The 22,514-nt window shown below is 32.6% G+C and overlaps 3 protein-coding genes across 5 annotated transcripts; all 3 read right to left on the bottom strand.

The window, feature by feature from the left end:
- Positions 1 to 336: 336 nt before the first annotated feature.
- On the bottom strand, positions 337 to 4,424 carry LOC118044571 (protein NRT1/ PTR FAMILY 2.13). Its single transcript, XM_035052933.2, has 4 exons — positions 4,152 to 4,424; positions 3,789 to 4,006; positions 2,069 to 2,661; positions 337 to 1,311 (listed from the first exon to the last, which is right to left on the bottom strand). The coding sequence occupies exons 1-4, from the start codon at positions 4,306 to 4,308 to the stop codon at positions 462 to 464; spliced, it is 1,818 nt and encodes a 605-aa protein (XP_034908824.1). The 5' UTR covers positions 4,309 to 4,424; the 3' UTR covers positions 337 to 461.
- Positions 4,425 to 7,114: 2,690 nt separating this feature from the next.
- On the bottom strand, positions 7,115 to 12,321 carry LOC118044554 (protein PTST homolog 2, chloroplastic). Of its 3 annotated transcripts, none has more exons than XM_035052904.2 (8): positions 11,320 to 12,321; positions 10,571 to 10,736; positions 10,072 to 10,267; positions 9,751 to 9,989; positions 8,896 to 9,065; positions 8,643 to 8,790; positions 7,760 to 7,828; positions 7,115 to 7,683 (listed from the first exon to the last, which is right to left on the bottom strand). In XM_035052904.2, exons 1-8 carry the CDS (start codon positions 11,874 to 11,876, stop codon positions 7,588 to 7,590), a joined length of 1,641 nt encoding a protein of 546 aa, XP_034908795.1. In that variant the 5' UTR covers positions 11,877 to 12,321; the 3' UTR covers positions 7,115 to 7,587. The 3 variants fall into 3 exon arrangements, with proteins under 3 accessions (XP_034908795.1, XP_034908811.1, XP_034908803.1); XM_035052920.2 differs by having other exon boundaries at positions 8,896 to 8,984; positions 11,320 to 12,319; XM_035052912.2 differs by having other exon boundaries at positions 8,896 to 9,041; positions 11,320 to 12,312.
- An 8,795-nt stretch (positions 12,322 to 21,116) lies between these two features.
- On the bottom strand, positions 21,117 to 22,322 carry LOC118044750 (uncharacterized protein At1g27050). Its single transcript, XM_073411726.1, has one exon. It carries the CDS (start codon positions 22,145 to 22,147, stop codon positions 21,401 to 21,403), a length of 747 nt encoding a protein of 248 aa, XP_073267827.1. The 5' UTR covers positions 22,148 to 22,322; the 3' UTR covers positions 21,117 to 21,400.
- Between the last annotated feature and the right edge of the window lie 192 nt (positions 22,323 to 22,514).

Here is a 22,514-nt window from a genome sequence, read left to right as displayed (position 1 = left end):
CTCCACAATTAACAACCGAGTTGGCACGCAAATCATGATGAGCATCTACCATTATCTGAAATTGGAGGAATAATAATTGAGCTATCATTATGACCACTATATTTATTTTCTTTTTTGCCCCTTCTCAGTTTTCAATTCATTAAATGTTTCAGAACTTCACATGTATATTGTTTGTTGAAAAAAGCAAATCTACAACATCAATGGACATGAAAGTTCATAAACGGATATTTTCCAATGCATGCAACCCATTATTCTACTTTTGGTTACAATAATAGCCTACGTCTCCCTCTCCCCTCTCCCTCTCCCCCTCCCCGTATCAGCCCATTAATAGCAAGCTAAGAACAAGTAGCCACGCCTTATCTACGAGTCTTATTCAAATAATATATTATGTTTATGATACATTAAGCAGGCAAGACAACAGCTGGAACCGGAACCCATCTTCGTTTTTCAGCTCGTTCACTTCATAGTGGGATTTGCTTGTCTCCCATTACAAGAACAGTGCTGACCTTGTAACGATATCGATGAGCACAAAGCAGGAAATAAAACCAATTGACAACCCCCATTCCTGCCAAAAGGAAGTAGAAGTAATCCAAATTCCCAGCATTTAGATCATTTGTCAGCCAGTCTGGATGGTGTCTCGTTCCAGTAACCTTATGAACAATGCTGGCCACCATGGTACTAAGGTAACTTGCTCCAGCAAATGAGCAGAAGAAAAGAGAGTTGCCGAGGCTTCTCATGTGATCAGGAAACTGCTTGTTGTAAAATTCAATCTGTCCAGTACCAACGAATGCCTCGCAAAACCCCATTGCCACAAGTTGTGGAGCTAGCCAGAAGACTGACATGGCTGCAGCCTCTGGGTGTGAAATTGCTGCAGCCCTTCTCTCCCTCTCCACCAATCCAGCTACTACCATGGATAGAACAGAGAATACATTCCCAATTCCAATTCTTTGGAGAATTGTGATTCCACCTTCACGTTTTGTAACTTTTCGAATGGCTGGCACTAGGATTCTGTCATAGAATGGAAGCCATATTCCTATTGTTATCAGCGACACGACGATAATGGAACTAGCTGGGATTTGGAATTTTTCTCCGAGGTGTCTGTCCATTTTCATGGCTTGAGACACAGTAAATGTTCCTTGCTGTATCATTGAAGTAAAGCTAACAATACTAGAAGCCCATATTGGACCTACTTTTATCAGGCATTTCACCTCTTCAACCTGCTGGACACTGCACAGTCTCCATTGCTTCGCACACGAACCATCTGGCTTTAGGTCGGTTTCTTTCTCTATCATTGCAGCCTTGTTCAAAAACCTAGAAGATTAAAATTATTAATTTTCAAATTTAATCAGTACTCTAAGCAAACAACATTAATCATTTGACAACCATACGGACAAACAAACAAATAAATTCAACAATGTTTCTAGACAGCATGGACTAGCTGACTCGTGATCACTACGTTCCCTGAGACTATATACAGTGCTATGAGGATGATGGTCTTGGATGGCATTTAGTGCCATCATTGACAAGCACTTCTGAATGGCGACCCCACTACATTAAAAGTCCACCACCATTTCTAGGTACTCTCTAGAATCAGCTGCTACACGTGTTTGTGTGCGTAATTTATAATATATAGTAGCTGATCCACTCAATGCAATAACTATTTCAATGTGAAAACTTTATGATATAACCAATAAGAATATGGTCTAGTAGTACCGAGTTACATTACAGGTCTAAATCTCTTATTAGTATAGTATATGAATAGCATCTTAAATATACAACTAAATTCGTCAACATATCCGAATACAATTTCGCTAACCAATAAGGATAAAGTCTTGTTATTTATAATGAAGAAGATTATGATATGTTTAGATTATTAAATTCGTAAAACAATTGATTTTGGAAAAAGGAATCATAGTTTTTCCAATAGAGTTTTAGGGGGTTGTCAAATCACATGGAGTGTTGTACTGTGTGTGTGTGTGTTTAGGAAAAAAGCACTATCGTTTGTAGCTTCCACAGCTAATATTTACTATTCATATTAAGAAAATCTCCATGGATGCAGACACCTCACCTGATCTGATTGGTAAGAGGGAGCTTCGACAATATTGTTAATTGATCTTTAATTGGAGGATCATAAAAGATCCCATCAACCTGCTCTCCATCACAATTCTCAGGAAGCTTAAGCCTCCGCTTTTTATAAGCAGAAACAAAAACCTGTGCAATGCCGGAGAAGACACTCCCTTCTGGCTTTACATGCACATAAATCCTCGTTCCAATGAAGAAGAGTACGATGGAGCAGAGCATGAGCACAGTAGGTATTCCAAAACCCAAAACCCAGCTAACAGAGTCTTGAACATATACCACTGCGGTTAAAGTGATCAACATCACCACCGTGAAGCTTGTATAATACCAATTGTAGAAGCTGCTAATCCCTTTTCTCCCCTCTTCCGTCGTAGGGTCAAACTGATCGACACCAAACGGAATGCTGCATGGCCTAATCCCACCTGTTCCGATAGATAGGAACCCTAATCCAAGCAACAGAACACCCAATTGCATGCTGGTGGGACTTTCACAGTTCCCATAAGACTGCTGCTCTCCTCCAGGCTCGCATTTTTGAGGGTGGAGATAAGGCACCCATGCCGTCAAAGTCACAGTCACCATTCCCTAGCCAGCCCATTTCGATAAACATTAAGATGTGTATATTACTAAATCTTACAGTTTATTTTTATATGCGTAGACACATACAGCGGATCAATTAATTATAAATTCTACAGTCACAAATAATAATTTGTCTTCTTGAAACCCAACAGTGGAAATTAAATTAAATTATCTCCAGCTCTGAATACATTGCTTAACCAAATAATATTTTCAATCAGGAATTATTATTGTTTTGAGGAGCTTTTCTGAGGTTTATCTTTTGGTTTATGTAGCGCGTACGTTATATTATTTTTGTATAGTTTGATTAGAGCTGCGGGAAAGTGGGAAAAACTTGCCCGTCAACATTTGCGGAGTTGATTATAATCAATCATTACATATATTTGATCTATGTGTTTTTAAACCCATAATTCATAATTAATTTAATCATTTTATATTCTTTTTCAATTTATTTTTAAGAGATAGAAAAAGAAAGAATAAGCAGATGATATGGGATGGAAAGATTGGTGGGAATTAATTAAATTCTTTTTCATAATCTACATGAACTAAATTATGATCAGTAATTAATTCTTCATTTTTGAATCTTGACATTTCTAAATTACTCATAGTTTCCCCAGCCAAGTCTTGCTTATTTTCGTTAATAAATAATAGTTAAAAAATAACGAGGACTTAATCTTTTTAATTAAAGCCCTGATTCCTTAATTAATTTCTCTGAAAAGAAAATCTAGAGATTTTTATTCTTAATTATGAATATACTTTACTGTTTCTCAATATCATACGCCATTGTAAATACTGGTATATTAAGGTACAAAAGGTGATTTCATGGAGTATAGAGAGTAATCAAACAACGTTAGAGACTAAATATTCTTGAAGGAGGTCATTAATTATCACGAAAACAAGCCTAAACCATAGATATGGTGGTTCCATAATTCCCATAAAAGGGTATATTTTCCTTTTTAAAAAAATCCATACATGAAACTGTATATTTCCTCCTCGTTGGTAATGGCAGAAATCAAAACAGCACACAGACAGATGCATCAATGCAAAAGCCAAATGAGAAAAATAATCTTAATCTTACAGTAGGAAGAAAGTACTGTATGAACAGAGAGTGGTGTAAAATGGTGGGAGAAATGTACCAGGAAAGCTGCACAGGATGCAAAAGCAATGGTCTTGAACCTGCCCACATAGGCATCAGAGATAAATGCACCAACCAACGGTGCAAAATTAGTTACACCAGACCAGATGTTTAAGACGTTTGCAGCAGTCACCTGCTCCAAGTGGAAGACTCTCATCAAATACACCATGAAGTTGGCTAACAGGCCAAAAGTAGCCAGCCTCTCAAAAGTCTCATTTCCTGCAAAAACACAGTGATATATATCAGCAGGGTTCTCTTTGCTAAAAGACAAGTCTTTTGTAACAAATTATTATGAAAGTAGTCTCGTTCTGCGTGGCAAAAAGACACAGATGATGGTCAGTCAGATCGGCGGTGAATTAATAACCTAAGATAAAAGGCATGGCTCTCCATCCTCCGGGCTTCTTCTGCTCGGTTTCTGCAAGGTTGCCGTGCTTCTGCTCCGGTGATGATGGTTTTTGGAAGCATTTTATGGAGCAATATAGCCTGTACGAGCTTGTGCTCTTCTTTTCATCTTCAGCCATCCTCTTATCCTATGTTCTAGTCCTCAAGTTCAGACTACAACTTGCTCTTCCTGAAGAGGACCAAGATCACCTATATATACACAAACACTCACACACACACACCCCAAGGGGGTATATGGTATCGAGCATAGATATAAATGAGAAGAGACAAGATGATTGTATGGATGACGAAACGAGGGCCAAAGGTGACTGCACATAGTCCTTGTGAAAACGATATGGACGTGTCCTATGATCTTTCGGCCTTGCCCTTATATTGTTACCACCCCCTCGTGCCAAGAACAAAACAAAACGCAAACGGCTCTCTCCTTCTCGATAAAAGTAGTGGAAGAAAAGTATTTTCCACATTATTCAACCATGATAGCAGCATCTCTAACCATATCAGTGTATGGATACTCCAACTATATATATATATATATATATATATATATATATATAGCAAAAATAGTAAATTTAAACTTCTTAAAGATTTATAAAAATCTTGTTAAACATATCTAGAATTGTTTAGGATTTATATGAAGATTAACTGAAAATGAGATTTTCTTTCCGACTTTAAATATTTGATTTTAGGTTGAGTTATCCTGGACTATAAGTCATTCAAGCATCTAGTCTCTAATGATAATCTAAACGGAACTACTCGTGAGAAATTTTCTAAAACTTTTTAGGAGAGAGATTGTTATACACTAGAGTTTTTTTTTTTTTTTTTGTGTTTTAGGTGTTTATATATTGTACTTTTTTCACTCTTCTCTTAAAAAATAAGAGGGATAACGCTTTATTTATATAAAAAAAAATCTAAAAATACTATAAATGACAAAATATCACATATATTATTTTAGAAATTTATTCAATTTTTTTTATGTCTAAAATTGTAATACCATATATTAATTAAATTATAATCCTTAATTTATAAAATTAATTTACAATCAAGTCACACTTTGATTAATGATCTCATTTTAATTTATAACCAATGATTCTTATATATGTGATTCATTAGATTCTCTAATAAGTTGATCCAAATATAAATCATAATTCTAAATTAAATTAAATTAAATTAATTAAATAATTTTATTTATTATTAATTCAATAATTAATTGATTTATATTTAAAGATCAAGTATAATTTTTAGTAATCTGTCATAATCCTTTAAATATTAAAAAAGTTATAAATAATTTATCAATAACTAATTTCCGAATATAATTATTATTTATTCATTCTGAATATTTCAATTTATAGCGTCTATTTACCTGTCTATTTTGAAGATCAAGTAACGTATACTTGCTTAACCATCCAATTTATACATTTTTATTAATAATAAATATATTCTATATAAATAAAATCAATACCGCGTGGCAACAATTGCAAAAAAAATGCATTTGACTGACGATCCAATGAGCACAGGGGCAACCTTAATTATAGAAGAAACAAAGATTTTTATATATGAAAAACAAAGACAAGGATAGCTTGAACTGGCCACCGTTGCAATATCGAAAGGTTGACTTGGACACTTGAAAATATCTCTTGGGGGATTCGAATCCACAACCTGCTCCTTAGGAGTGAGGTTCTTACCACTTGGCCTAGAAGGGCCTTGGTCGAAATTTCACATATATGTTTTGATGATTTTGTAATTTAGTCCTTGTTGTTTTGAAAATCATAGATTAATCATTTGGCCAAAGTTGACTGTAATTTTTAAAAAAAAAATTTAAATTACCCTTTTCAAATGCAGCTTTAATTTTATCTACAGTCGGCGAGATGGTTTTTTGGAAAATGTGAAGTTTCTTTATGATGGACGCTCTTTTGATGAGAAGTTAGGCTGTGTTTGATTGCAGGAAAGTGAATTCCTGGAATTCACTTTCCAGTGTTTACAAGAAAAAAAGTCAATAAAATGAATTCAGTCAATTAAATCAGTGTTGCCAAAGGAAAGTGTTTTCCTTTATTAAACAAAGGAAAACACTTTCCGACAGTGGCCAGTGCTGAAAAACAGCCATTTTCTCTTAATTGTTCATGTTAATTGCACTGTTCAATGAATAGTGCAATTAACATGAACAGTGTATTGCGTACACTGTTTGCTGAAAAATAGTGAACAGTGCAGTTCTCTTGCACTGTTCACTTGCCTGTAGGATTTTTTTTTTTTTTTTAAGTGTGCTATTTTTTTTAACATTAAAAATAAATAGTTTAGAGTAAATTTTAAACTTTAATATTTTATCCAATTTTATTACATGCTAAAAATATTATTAAAACTATAGTTTTTGTCGGATATATTTTGTACTTAATGGAATTATAAATAGTTTCATGGAATAGTAAAAAACATTTCACAAGCTTATTTCTCTATAATATGATATGTATATAATTATATTTTATAAAATAAGCTATGTATGAATATAGATTCATTTTAGATTTCTATATATATATATTAGATAAATTTGAAAAAAAAAATTAATTCATTAATAAATTATTTTCCAGTTCATTTTCCATAATACAACCAAACACTGGAAAGTGTTTTCCAGTTCATTTTCCATAACACTACCAAACATCGGAAAATACTTTCCCAGAATTCACTTTCCAGGAATTCACTTTCCCCGGAATTCACTTTCCAAAAGGAATTCACTTTTCTGCAAACAAACGAAGCCTTAATTTATTTCAAAAATTTGATTCTTTCTTCATGATACACTAACTTAAATCAAGTGTTAAGTGGACAAAACTCGAAGATGATGGATCCGTGACCATTGACTCAATGAAGCAAGAGGGATAAAATTACAATAATTCCCTTCAAGTGTTGTTAAATTACAATGACCATCCAAAACTTCGATGATTTGACAAAAATGTCCTTCATATTTTACAAACCTCATCTTTTATATCCAAAATGCCTTAAACATTTCAATACCATCCCCGTAAAAAAGGGATTTCTGTAATACCTTCAAACTTTTAAATGGTGTCTACAATATTACAACATTTCGAGGGGGTCATTGCATTTTACAGAAGCAAAAAGTACAGAGTCTTCAAAAGCATTACAGGCACTGCTACATTACAGGAAAAGCACTAACAGGCTGTCATGAAAAAGAAATCCTGACAAACGCGTCTACTGTGCTTTTTACACTTCCTAACCTTTAGTGAAAGAATGAATGAGAAAAAAAAAAAAAAAAAAGAAGAAGAAAGAAGCATATGATGTCTCACTCGATCAATACGTTTACATGAGAGAGTGGAAAGGAAAAGCAAAACAAAAACAATCTGCTGGGGGTATATCCTTCACTGTCTTGTGTCCATCATTGCATGCCTTGTGTTTTTTTATGTGATAATGAGTAGATTATTCTCGTATCCGTTGTTGTAAACAATAGGGCGTAGGGGATCAATCCTCCACTCACCATCAACAATGAACTTGATCTGTACCACAAGGTTAAGTGTTGAGATACAATCTGTTTAGGGGACATGATTATGCAATTTGGCAAAAATGATTTACCTCATATCTGCCTGGATACAATTTCAGATACAAAGAAAAGATGCCCACACTTGACTTTTCCATCCTTCTCTGCAAAATAGCGATGCAAGTTTCACTCGTCTTAAATGATCTCACAGAGGACATGTTTATTCAGGCGAAGAAATCGCAATGATGTGACAAGCAGAAATATAACAGCATGCCGTTGCATTATTTATATATGAAGCAAACAGATAACTTGCATTGGTCTAGATCTGGTTGCTGATGCAACAACATATAAAAATGCAGGTAAAGAACAGAAATGGAAAAAAATAAAAATAAAAATTGGGCTGTAACAATAGCAACACAAATATATGCAGCCTTGACAACTCCCAACCCATAATTCTCAAAAACCATGGGAAATAATTGTTCCCGAATCTCTTGTTTCATACTAGGAAGAAATGCATGATGCAGAACGATCACTAGGATCAATAAATCCAGACATCACGGCGGAATAGAGACCAAATTAATCCATACTTCCATGGAAAGCAACCTTTTTATCAGAGCCAACTCTCTGGATAAATAAAAGCCTTTTCTATTCCACTAAGCCCAACCAGTATGAATAAAGCCTGTCTGTGTTGCACAACATGCTTCATCCACATACACAAGACAGTGCAGCCCACAAGTTGCCAGACAACCAGGTAACTCCCATGTCCCAATATTCCATGAGGCTTTAGGCTTTTGACATTACGTCTCTCAATATGAGTAGCAAACTTAAAATGGTATTTCGCCTCAACAAACCAAAGTACAAAAACAAACATGAATGCCAACGCATTTGATGACTGCAAAGCATCACCTTGCTATAATTTAGACAAGCCAGTATTATTTATTCTAAGTTTCTGAAAAATCAATTTAGATGGGATCAAACCTGGGTGGCCCAACCATCAAATGACCCTGCTAGGAACACCTCTGAAGCAGAACTAGGCCAAACTATACAAGCAGTGCGAAGAAGTTGCAAGGCTCTACTAGCGTCGTCGATCCTTTTCTGTTTCTCTTCCACTACCTTTTGTGCATCACTGTTTAAATACAGATATGGCACAAATGGAAAAGAAAATTAGAGCTATGTACCATTTATTTTCCCACTAGGCTATGTGCCATTAGATGAAGAGAACTGAGCATACATTATCGCAAGTGCAATTTTGCCTTCTGACACTGCTATTTTTGCCCTTGTTGACCGTAATTTATCCTGGGCATTCATTATCTCATTTTCCTGGAACTCACAAGCATCAGAAAGCTTCAGCAGATCATCAGAGGCTCTACCATTATCCTGGTGAAGAGTATAAAACATGATCTGAAAGAGTTCAAGATATGCTTTGGACAAGTTTCTAAAGAAACTACATGCACGATTGAATCTACCTGAATTGAGAAAATAAAACAAAGAAAAAATGAAGATTGTGAATCTGCGTTTACTTTCATTTTTTGAAAGAAAATAAAATTTATCCCAGTAAACACTCCTTTAAATTAAATACCAAAAACACAAAAGATGAGAAAGCTTTTCTATGGCCAGTATAGGTCATGAAATTCATTTATCATTTAGAATTTGATTAACCCAGTTAACTAATACCTTTTAGTCCAACTATTTCTTGCACCAGAGAGAAAAGGATGAGAGAGAGCGAGAGAGAGATTGATTACAAAACAAAATAAATCCCACACAAGAGTTCTCTATTCAGGAAACGACATAGAGGTGATGTCAATTTCTTCATTATCTCCTTTCCTTGGTCGTTCTTCCTAAAAAGCAAGTGGAACATGCATTGCCTTACTTACCAAATAAGGCACAAGTAAAAGCCAGACAAAGTTCATGCACGGTATCAACTTATATTGATTCATGACTTTGTAACAAGCAATAAACAGGTATAAGCTGAGTTCCACATTGAATTCCATTTGTTTCTTATATACAAAAAAAGAATAAAGAGAGAAGGATTCATAAAATCTATTTTTAAACAAATTTGTGTTCATCAAGGGCATAGGTTAGGTACCACTTTCTGTGATTCACTTTCACCAGTGTTTGACTTTAACGATTGCAGCACAGAGGAAAGCTCTAACTCCAGGTCATGTAGGCGACTTCGTACTTGATTCTGATTAATCCCTCCATCAGAGCAGTTTTCTTTCCTTCTGCTGACAGTTTCACTAGCACCCTCCCTTGTTTCAATTATCTCGTCCCCTAAAACACTCTCCTCACCTCCTGTACCAGTTCTATTAGAGCTAAGTTCTTCAGCTGTACATTGACAAACAGAGAGAAGTCAGCAGATCCAAAATGTAATGTAGTCAAACCTCCTGAACACCAGCTCATGGAATACCTTCAAATTGCAAGTCTGAAAACGCTGCCCTCTTAATGCTCCAAGTTCTCCATGTGTCTGGATTTAGCGAATTTCCAGAAGCATCAATATTTGAGAAAGATCTGCTATGATCAAGGCCGCCTCCCAAATCACTTAGTGCACTACTCTTGGGGTTCAATAATCCAGGTGAATTGTTACCATTGAGGCCAGCAACTGTCTTTGACAATGGAAAAAAAAAAAAGAGAGTACAAGTTAGGTTTATTAGGAATGTCCAACTATTAAATCATTTTCATACCAAAATACTTGTATATAAACATATGCTCATATATGTTTTAAATTATGATTGAAGTGGTGGAAATAAAGATATCTTTATTAGCTAAATAGTAGTATATTAAATAGTCTCTAATGAACTAAACACATCTACAATAGCATGTAATCTGTACATGGCTGAGTTATCAGACGTGGAACTTAAGAGCAATATTGGTTACCGATTTAAATTTTAAAAAAAAAAAAAACTTACCCCATTCTTCGTGGTTTTAGGGAGCAAATCATGGTTAACATTGCTACTTTGGACACGAGTAGTGCTTTCAATTTCTTTTAAAGCAAACCCCAAATTCTTATTCCTTTCTTTCTCTAATCGATACAGTATACCCCCAATCCCAGCATCATCCTCAGTCGCTGTATCTCTGAGAGCACAGAATAGATTGATCAAAAACTACCCATGATATTTACGAATAGATGATAAAATAGCAAGCTTAAAAAACTACCCATGGGAATTTGGCATGGAAACAGTTATTGAAAGTCATGGATATCTGTTAGTTTTATTTTGATTCTGGATAAGTGGTTTACCGATTTACACACTGAAACGTGGAAGAAGAAAAGAAAAGAAAAGAAAAAAAGCAAAGCAGTACTATTTTGCAACGAGCAAACAGGGGGGAAATGACAAAATTGAGACCTCTCAGCTACATGTTGCAGTCATGCTCGTTATCCTAGACTACTAACTGATAAAAATATTGTATGTGTTACAAGAAACCTACTTTCAGGGCTTAGAGGTCTTTTCTTTTCTTTTCTTTTTCTGGGAAATTGGAAGTGAAGCTTTGAGACTCAGTACCTAACTCAAGAGCAAAAGGATAAGAGCATCCATTCATACAACCAACAAGCTCTCTCTTACCCTTCTTTTCTTTTAGGCTGTATAATTCAATGTAAGACCATAAGAAACAACAATTGCAACAAAAAACAAGAGTGGTTAACGAAAATTAGAAGCCTCACTGTGATCTACCAGAGGACGAGCAAGGAACCTGAGAGCTTTGCTCTTCATTAAGCTCTAAAGCCTTGTCTTGAATTCCAGCAGAACCACATTCTTTATTATCCGTTAAAGAAGAATACCAATCTACAACATCTACGTCGTCAACATTATCATCGAAATCCCAACCCAAAGCGAGCCACCCTCCTTCCTTCAAGATAGCCTCAACAAGATCCATTCTTCCTGCATCAATCAACTGCTTCTTGCTTGGAAACACCTCTGGATTTTTTGAACAATTCATGAACTCCAAAATCTCAGTCTCCAATGCAATATTGCCCTCACTACTTTCCCAATCCCTTGTATTACACCTCCTTACAAATCCACCACCACAACCCCAACAGCTGTTTTTCAACTCAAAAAATCCACTACCACTCGTCCCCTTCACTGCAAGAAAGCGTAACTCTTGGTTCCTTGTTTTTCCTTTTCTGCTAAGATTTTGAATATTAGAAGTAGAAGTGTAGGGAAAAAATATTTGAGGGATCAAATTTATGAAGCAATTAGGCGCGTGAGTGAAAGAGAGCATGGTTCAGGCATTTCGTCGAACAATTGGAGCGCAAGCGAAGAGAAAAACAAAGCCAGGAGAGAGTGAATTGTAAGACCAAGCAAGGAACAATACCCACTTCACTTGAAAGTGTAACACGCATACATATAATTTAAATATGAATAACTTATAAGAAGTAGTCCCTGTAGTTTACCGAAACTAATTGATTAACCCCTATAGTATTAAAAATAAGTAAATGGTCCCTTGACCAGCATTGACCACCCACAAATACATGGTTCTCGAAACCACAATGACTAGTTAAGTACTTTGTTCTAGATGGATTAGGAAATAATTAACTAATTAGATATCGAGAATGAAAGAATCATAATTTAGCTCTAATAATGTGTTTATAATAACAACTACGAACCAAATACAATTTAATTTTTTAAATATCTGTTTTTTGAAATGAAAATGAATAATTCAAACTGATGATTTTCAGTTCAAATTCGGTTAATTAATGTAAGAAAAGGGTTCAAACCGACCATTTGTTCACAGTGATATGCCTTTACCCCTAACATGTTAAACTCATTTACACTAGCCAGCTCTAATGCACGTGGTGGTGCCCTGGGGAGAGGGTGTTTTAGTCTTTTAGAGGAATCCTATGAATCTATTAACTACCACGTGATCTCCTACAGACACAGCATCAAGTGATTTTCTCATAAAGCAAAAAAGCAAGTCTCCTCCCTTAGAAAATAGTAAGCAATAAGTCTCCTACCACAATACCTTTGATTTTTTAAGAGAGACATGGAGAAATTTTAATATTTATATCCCTAGTTTTTTTAAAAAAAAGAGGCGGTTGACTAACAAACTAATTTTTTTATTTATTCATATAATTTTTTATAATTTGGTTTTTTTTATTTAATTTATTTTTTTTAATTTTCACCTCTATTAATAGTAATGGGTGATCATGATTGTCGGGGAAAGATAATGATGATAATAATATTAGTACTAAAAGAGGCGTTAGTGAAAATAATTATGGTAATGATTATAATAATAAATATTATGGAAGTGGTATTGCTTTGAATAATGATTATATGTTTTTATTAAAAAAAAAAAGTATAATTAATGTTAGTGTAATTGGTTATTATGTAACCATAGTGATAATAATGACAGTATTGATATTTATTTTAAAAAAAATCATTTTCCCTCCTTATCTCTCCCTTAGAAATTAAAAAAAAAAATTTTCATTATCATTTCTTTCAAATAAATATCTATAGAGTATAAATAAGACTATTTCTAGCTACCAGGACACCTTTTACCTGCCTCAAGTTATCATCGCTTGTAACTTTATTTTAAAAAAAAGAAAGAAAAAAAGAATGTGTACTATTGTATTTCTATAATTACACAAACATGGATCTATTTGGAACACTGTTTAAAATAGGTACAATATGGTTTTTTTAAAAAAAAAAACACAATTGCTTCATTACATCATGTTAGAATTTATTTTATACATAAATTTACATGTGGAAAGATTTGATAGTTGTTTTGTTTGTTCTTCACCCCCTAAATTCATATGAAAACTAAATATTTACAAGATTTTTCTTGTTTTGTATTCGGTCCATAGCCTCCTTCATTCTTTATTCTTATTATAACTAGGGGTGAGCAAAATAATTAAATTAAAAATCAAAACAAAATAAAACCGAATTAACCAATTAGAAAATCACAAAACATTTTCGATTCGGTTCGGTTTTGATTTTCAAAATCTAAAATCAATTAAATTGAACCGACTCGGTTCAACTAGGCTAGTACTTGAAAAAAAATAAAAGTATAAATAGTATATTTTCTTCTAACCCTAAACTTAAATCAGCATTTTCAGCCGCTCCCTCTCCTTGCTCTCTGTTTCTCATCTCTCAAATTTGTCTTTTTCTCCTTAGATAACAAAAATCTCTCTCTCGAAAACCTACTATTATGTGCATCTTTGCAATCAGCCAATCTCCCTAACTTCAAATTAATTAGTGATGAATCCAGACTATTACATTCCATGAGAGAATTCGAATGATTGGACCTAGATTCCATTGACGAATTTGAGGTAACCATACAATTACGAGAGTCTAATACTAGTTTACTTGAATCAATACCAACACAACTACCATCAAACATCCCCACATCCGTTTTGCTACCATGAAAGGGTTTTTTTAGGATTTCAAAGACTATGCACTTTTAACCGCTTTTGTATTACATCTTATTGATGCTTTTCTTGTCTTTCATCTCTTAAATATGTCTTCTTCTCCTCCATGCTCTGTCTCTCATCTCTCAAATATGTCTTCTTCTTCTCCATGCTCTTTGATGATTTTACATTTCAATAACTTTTGATTTTCTCTTTGATTTTTTGTAGTTTAATTACTTCTTTTTTTTCCTTTCCTTTTGTTTTGTGTATTTTTTTGCTATGTTTAACTTTTAGGCAAGGATCTATCAAAATGAAAATTGGAGTTGATTTTCTAGAAAATGAAAGCAAGTACAAAAATAAAAGTATTGAAAAATATGGTCAATAAAAAGCCCAGAAAAAACTCAACCGGAATAATTTTGGTTTGAATCAGTTTGGAAAAGAAAAAAACTGAACCGAACCGAAATTAATCGGTTTGAACTGAGTTTTCAGTTCGATTCAAAAACTTAAAAAATAATAATTTTGGTTTCGGCTATTTATTTTGATTCGAAACTGAATCAGACCGAAAATATTCAGCCCTAATTATAACCTTTTTATGTGTAACATTTAATTGGTTATAAAAAATATTTATAACTTTTTTTTAGGGTTCTCGACCTTTATTTGCGTCCTTGACATGTATCCAAAATGCTGTTCATGTGATTTCACTGGATCTATAAAGTAAGTTGATGGTTCTTAACATTTGGTTGCCCTAAAGTTTATGCAATTTTTGGAAAAATCAAAATTTTATCGTGATTCAGCAGCGCCTGCTTCGCTTGTCTTGAGAGGAGGAGACACTTGACTTGCTGTCCTCTCCTAATAATAATAATAATAATAATAAAGAGGGTTTTCTCAAATGGGAAAAATATTAGCAAGGGAAACGGGAGGACGATTATAAAATTATCAAGTTGATCACAGCTTTAAATTGATCAAGGTAGACAGCTTTAAAGGATAAATGTTCCATGATTCTTAGCTTCAGGGGGGCCATCCGAATCCTTCTTTTCAGATATCTTTTGTTTTTTTCTCTCCTTTTTACTTAATGCTTTGTTTACATAACTCTAGCTCAGGCCGTACAAGCCTTTTTCAACTTCGAAAAACAGAATGTCAACGAAAAATAATTCGAGGACCGGAGTTAATTTAAATAATATTATTAAAAAATATATAATAATAATAATAATAAATAAACAGATAAAAAAAGTTTTAAAGTACTCTAATATTTCAGTTAACCTGAATTATTAAACAATTCAATAATAAAAAGTAAAATTAAAAAAAAAAACAAATAAGACAACAAAAAAAAAAATAGTTAAACCAGGTTAATACGTAAATTTTACAAACATAGAAATAAAATTAAGATAATCTTATAGAAAAAAAATAAAAAAAATCTGAATACCAATTTCTAATAAATCAAATAAAAGTATGATAACTCCAAAAAAATAATAAGAAAAAAATTGAAGCTCAATTTCTAATCAAGTAAAATGTTGAGGATGAAAATTAAAAAAAATATATAATTTAAAAAGGGTAAAAAAAAAAAACCCTCAATTTGAGCTCATCCGGAGTCAAGAAGCAAAATCTCTTATCCATTTGTGATACTAGGGTGAACGTGTTTTAAAGAAAATTAAATATTATCATGAAGCTCAATTATCAAACAACTTAATGTTAAAGAAAAAAAAATTATTTTAAAAAAAAATGAAAAAAAATATGAGTTAACTTGGGTTAATCCGCAAACCCTGTGATCATGAAAATTGAGAAACCCTTGAATCAGGTTCACTTAAGAGGTTTAATTTCTAACCAATTTAATTTTGAATGATGAGATGGCGAGAAGAATATCAATTTAGAAAGCTTGCTAAAGAAAAAAAATATAACTATTAAAAGAATGAAGAACAAATTTAATATAAAAAAACGTAAGATTAAAATTTTAAGAAAACAAAATTAGGGTATCCAAGGAAATGAAAAAAAAGTACGAAGACCAATTTTCAATAAATCAAATGGTAAAGGATGAAATAAAAATAACTTAATTTTAAAAAAAGGTTCCAAAAAGAGGTCAATTTGCTTTAATACTTGAAAAATTGTGACTTTAATCCTGAAACCGATGACCTTGATCCTAAACCCACGATTAACCTTATAGCAACATAAAAACAAAAATCTTAGTTAACTTGTAAACTGGAGATCATGAGCAAAGGATTGAGATATAACTCAATAGAAAAAAAAAAAAAAAAAAAGATAGAAAGACTAATTTCAAAAAACTAAATATTTAAGAATGAATTAAAATAATTTTTTTTAAAAGTCAATCTACATTAACTTTTGAAACAATGACTCTGATCATGAACCTGAGACTAATCCTATAAAAAGCAAATCTCTAAAAAAAAGGTAAAAAAATATTAGCTTTTAAAAAGAAAAAAAAAAACTAAGCCACTCAGGTAAACCTATAAACCCGGTCTAATATTTAAAACTCATAATTCGTGAAATCCTTGAACGAGTTTAATTAAGAAGCTTAATTTTCAATCAATTTTTATTTTGAAGTATGAATCTATGAAAAAAATAAATTTTGAAAAAATAAACTTTCCAAAGAAAAAAGACATAAATAAAAAAAAATGGGGATCAAATTTGAAAAAAAAAACAACCATGAAGGATGAAATTGAAAAAAAAAACTAAAAAATGATTTCAAACAAAATAAACAGCAATCAAAATAATGTGTACTAAGTTTAAAAGATAAAAATAAATAAAAGGGCATGAAATTGAAAAATATTTATAATTTTAGAGCTTATTAGAAATAATAATAATAATAATAATAATAAATAGAATGAAGGTCAGATCTAAAAGATTAAAAATTAAAAAGTAGGTGAAATTGAAAAACATTTGTAATCTAATGACTTATTCAAAATAAAAAAATAGTAAAAAAAAAATAGAAACCAAATGTGAAGGAGAAATAAATTGTAGGGGTTGGTCTTATTTTTTGAAGGGGTTGGCGCAAAATTTGAGGGTGTAGATAAAGAAAAAAAAAAAAAAGATGTTGGAGCCATACTCGATGCACATTAGGGACACGCACCACCTCATTGGTGGCCGGATAACCCTACATGCATAGCCCAAATAACATAGAGGTTATCAACACGCAACATCAGTTATTTTAATTAATATTTAATAAATATAGTTTACAATAACACCCGACGGTATTCTTGAGATTCATAATAAAACAAATGTAAAATAACAAAGAATCTCTTGGGTGAGAGTTTTGATGTTTTTGTCTTTAAATACATCAAAATAATTATATTATTTTTTTTAAAAAATTAAAATAAAAATAGTCTTTAGGTAAGATACATTAGATTATTTTATTTCAGTATTAAATTAATAATTTTACTATAAAAAGATAAAATAACCAATTTAACCTTATATAATTTGTAAAAATTAATTATATTCACAGTGAAAAATCACCTTGCCTCCATACCTAATTTAAAATTTTTTATTATTATTAATAGATAATATCATAATTATATTATTACAGTGAATAATAATTCAAGTCTCGATGAAAAATACATTTCGTAGGAGAATTAGTTTTTTTTTTAATTATTCTCCAGAATACAGAAAACGGTTTGGTTGGTTATATATACTCCAACTAGTTTCTACAGTCTATGAAGAATCCGTACTTTACTCATACGTGATGATAATATGATTTGATGCGATGGAATAAAAGTTCTTGTAATTTAAAAAAGAAAAAGAAAAATAGGACCAAATATGATTTTATAGATTAAGAGAATATTATTGATGTTCTCCCTCGACCTCGCCACCATAAGAAAAGATTTGAATCTTTCTGAAATGAGAGAAGGGAAGGCGGGCTACAACTCACATAGTAGTTTTTGTAATTACAGTTTTTTTAAAAAAAAAAATAAAAATAAGTTTATTTAAAATTACTGTGAGATCAATTTTTATATTAAAAGAAAAAACTCACTCAGTACAAGAAACAAAATCTATTTAACTAATTAAAAGTTTTTTTTTTTTTTTTGCATGATTGAGTAAAATAAGATACCAAAATAACAATGGTGGTATCAAAAAGTTTTATATATGTGTGGGGATGAGAAAATTAAGAAAATAAAGTAGAATAAATACTACAAAATACTTTGATCTTCTTGCAAAATACTTGACCATCTTATTTGATCATATGATTATAATTTTTTTTTGTTTTTTAATCGCATGTTTTCTTGACTGCTTTTATTATTTTGAAAAAAAAATCAAGAATAATAATCTCTCGATATCAAATTATCAATTATTAACTAATTTTAAAAGGTGTATCTCAACTGATAAGGTTTTAGATTTGTTTTTTAGAAATTACTAAGTTCGAGTTTTACAAACTTCAAGATTACTAAAAACTTACATGATTATTAATTTTAGAACTCGTAAAATTAGTTGAGATACATACAAACTAAGTCTAAACACCTATATTAATAAAAAAACAATTATCAATTATTAACCTTATTGTCATCCTAGCCTCGTTTGGTCCCTGCCAATTTAGATTGAGTTGCCCATAAGAATAATCAATCTACTACGAATAAAAAGAATGCTATCTGAGGCCGGATGAGAAGACCATGATAAAAAATTTCTGGTGTGTAGAAAGTAAATATGATTAGTTTTTTTTTCTTGTGTCTAACTATTTTTTCAGAGTAAATATAATTAATTAATCTATAAATACCATAAAATTTCTTTCATACCACCCGCGTTGAAGAGATTATATTGTTATATAATGAGACAATCAAAGAAATAAGATAAAAACAAATAATCTAAATTACCTGCATCTTTAACTTTTGATTAGATAATCGTATTTCTTTAGATAGTTTTTGGTATGTTGATTGAATTGACTGAATTAGATAAATAATTATTTTATTTTATGTTTGGTGTATATTGGACTGTACTGAATAATTTATCTTTTTTATGTTTAGTAGACAACAAACAAGGTAAAATAACATAATGTAATAATACTCATCTATTATCTAATGTTTGAAATGTATATTATAACATATATTGTTTTCTAAATTGAGACCCCAAGGTATTCAAATATAAGATCACGGTAAAATATGAAAAAACTTAATTTATTTTATCTTTAATATGTATTATTATCAAATTTATATATTTTTTAAAAAATAATTATATATTATATTTTCCACTTTAGTTTTTATTAAATGTTGAAATTAATAATATTATAATAATTTTAATTATAAAAACATAATAAATAGCCTAAAGCGTAAATCCAAATTGACCTTATAGGTTGACCTGAGTCTCAGCAGATCTAGGGCCTAAACCAGTTTAAGTTTAAAAAAAATAAAGGAAGGAATGATCAAACTTGACTTAAGCAAAAACTCAAGTTAACCCGGGATAAAACAAGGGTAAAAAATCCCTTGACCTTCTTCTTCTTTTTCTTTGTCAAAATGAGGTTGCTTTAATTCTTTTTTAAAAATAAAAATAAGATGAACTTGAGCTAACATTCTCAACTTGTGACCCGAACCTTACCTTAAGTCAACCCTTAAGTCAGGTTTAAAAATTATGATAATAAACATTTTTATTCTTAGGTCAACTTAGGTTGACTCTCCTAACTTGTGACCCAAGTCTTGTCTCAAGTTATGCCCATTAGTTGTTTTTAATACTATGATATAAACACTTTTATCCTTATATTGACCTTAGATAAACCTTGATTAACCCTCCTAATCTGTAACCTAGGTCTTGTCTAGAATGGACCTCCGAGTTGTGTGTTAAAAAACTATGATAATAACAATTTTTATTTTTACATTGACTCAACTCAACTCAGGTTGATCCTCTTGACCTATGACTTGTCCTGGTTCAACTTTCAAGTTGGATTTTAAAACTATAATAATGACAAACAATTTTATCCTCATGTTGACTTGGGTTACATTTAACATGACTTGTGACCCAAGCCTTGTCTTGAGTCAATTCTCAAGCCAAGTTTTAAAATTATAATAATAACTATTTTTATTTTTATATGATCTGATCAGACGACCCTCGAACCCTGGTATTTGGAAGTGTGGTAAAAAAATCAGAGTCAATTTTCAAGTCAAGTTTTAAAATTAAATAACTATTTTTATTTTTATATTGATCTGACCCCTTGCTTTTCAAATAGCTTTTCGTGCAGAAAAGCATGCCCCCCTTTCAACCGCAATCATAAGCTTGACTTGTCCCTAATTGATCTCTAAGTCGAGTCACCACTCATCAATCAAATTTATAGGTCAATAACAAAAGTTTGGGATTAAAAATATAAAGAAAAAATTGACCTAGCCTGACCTTAAAAAAACTTGAGTTAATTCATCATATGTTAATTTGTTTTTGAATTTTTTCTCTTGTTCTGAACCTTTTTTTTTTTTTTCAAAATGATTTTATATAAAATATCGTATAGTCATTTCATAAATAATAATCATTATATAAAGAATTAGAGAAGCTTACCTTACTCTTTTTAGCAGTACAAGAAATTCTCTACTAGAATAGCATTAGAAAAGATAAAAAATAAATTTTATATTATCCAAAAATACACCAAATAACTCCAGCGTACCCAACACTACCTTGTTTTTCTCCCTGCTGATCAGATACTATTCACTCGTCTTGATTGCTTCCTTTAACACATGCCAAAAAGGAAAAAAAGAAAAGAAAAAAGAGAGAGGTTTGCTTCCACTCTCCCTCGTTCATAGGAGGAATTTGTTTTGACCCTATTCCATACTTGTAGGCCCTATATGTGCAATCAAATCCCACATTTCCTACGGACCAATACTCCTGATCCACATTTAAAAACCAAGACAGTCAAGGAAATAATGCATGCTTGGCAATAGACACCATCAAACACAAATTAAAATGATGCAGATGCAAGGGTGGTAAATCTGGCCACAGCATTGATGCAAGGGAGGGAGCACCGAGCATGTCATCAATGCCGGAGCAATTTTGGGGTCAAAGGCACCAAATCCTGCAAGAACAACAGCGAAGGCTTCTTGTATTTGCCAGTCCACAACCCTATTGGAGTTGAAACAGGCATCAACTTCCGAGGAACCTCAAATGCAAAACCTAACCACAAGAACCAGCCCAACTCAAATCCATTCAGAATAATCAAGACCAGACTAGATTCCAACCAGGAAAAAGCAATCCATTTCCAGAAATCTTCACAATGCATACATTGAAGAAAAAAACAGCAACACTGCATTCATCGATGACCTATTAATACAGAAGCCACATACGAAAGCAAAGAGCAAATGCACATCTTCCACTACCTTCATCTAAAGTTGCTAAACTTCGATGTAATTCCTAGCCACACTTGACATGATACCACAATTAACAGTAAACCTAGCTCAATGTTTAAGGTAAGAAAAACCAAAAAGAAAATCTAGAGGATATCATCATAAGCAATAATTTCTCTGCCTTTGAAAGGCACGTCACTGCTACTACTTGTTGGGTTCACTACGGCCGAAGCAAGCTTGTTACCTCTCCCGTGTCTGCTTAAAGGTATCCCACCCCTCAAGAGTTTGGAGGATGATGATGATGGTGACCCACTGTCCCTCTTACTTCCAGCTCCAACTCCTTCTCTCCATTGCACAAGCGGATCAGTTGCCCGTAGCACTTGGACCTGAAAGAACCCTAATTTCAATAATCCAAAATTGAAACTAACCAATAAATGTGAACTAGGGCAAATTCTACAACACCTTCCATTTACCAATGCAATTCTCAATTTTTTTTGTGAAAGTTTAACCGAATAATAAATAAATAAATAAATAAGATTGTAACCTTTTTTAGAGTTTATAGCGATGCCAAAGGAAGAGTCAAGAGAAGCGGTGATGGCTGCCTCGGCTGAGTCCTTGGAACGATAAGTGATGTAACCAATACCATCGCGATCGATCCGGATGCGGGAGATTTCGCCGTAGATTGCGAATCGCGACTTCAGATCAAGGACTGAGCAGTCCGGAGGTAGATCCACCACAACCACCGCAGGCGGCGGTGGAGGCTTCGTAGATGGCTTGATGTCGTTGGGTTGGGATTGCGGAGGAGGAGGAGGAGGAGGACGCCGTCGCTTAGGGTAGGGAACAGGTCGGTCGTGGCGCGTGAAGTTGGATCTGTCTCTTTTGCGACTCATCATAATCCGGTGGTTCAGTTCGAGGGAGACACGCACGTGATGTCAAGAGAATGAACTCTTGAACAGGTACGCTTCTAACCGGATTGCAACGTTACCGTTTCTAGTTGGTACGGAAAATTAAGTAAAAACCCTTGCATTCGACTAGTGAAAACAATTTTACACCAAAAAGATGATGGCTAATTTCTCCCAAAGAAAATGTAATTATTATCTATTAACAGTAAGATGCTAATGATGGCGTTTAGCGTGATTCCGGGTTGTTGCCCGTGCGCTGTTGGAGACACTATTCAGCAGTTTTATGTCAAGTTCTACTTTGAAATTGCGAGTCATCTGTTTTTTTTTTTTTTTTTTAAAGATTAAGTTTTTTTTAGTT

The sequence above is a fragment of the Populus alba genome, chromosome 10 (genome assembly GCF_005239225.2).
Source record: "Populus alba chromosome 10, ASM523922v2, whole genome shotgun sequence".
Lineage (NCBI taxonomy): Eukaryota > Viridiplantae > Streptophyta > Magnoliopsida > Malpighiales > Salicaceae > Populus > Populus alba.
Note: the sequence above shows the minus strand (reverse complement) of the source record. Positions and strands in the feature narration are given on the sequence as shown.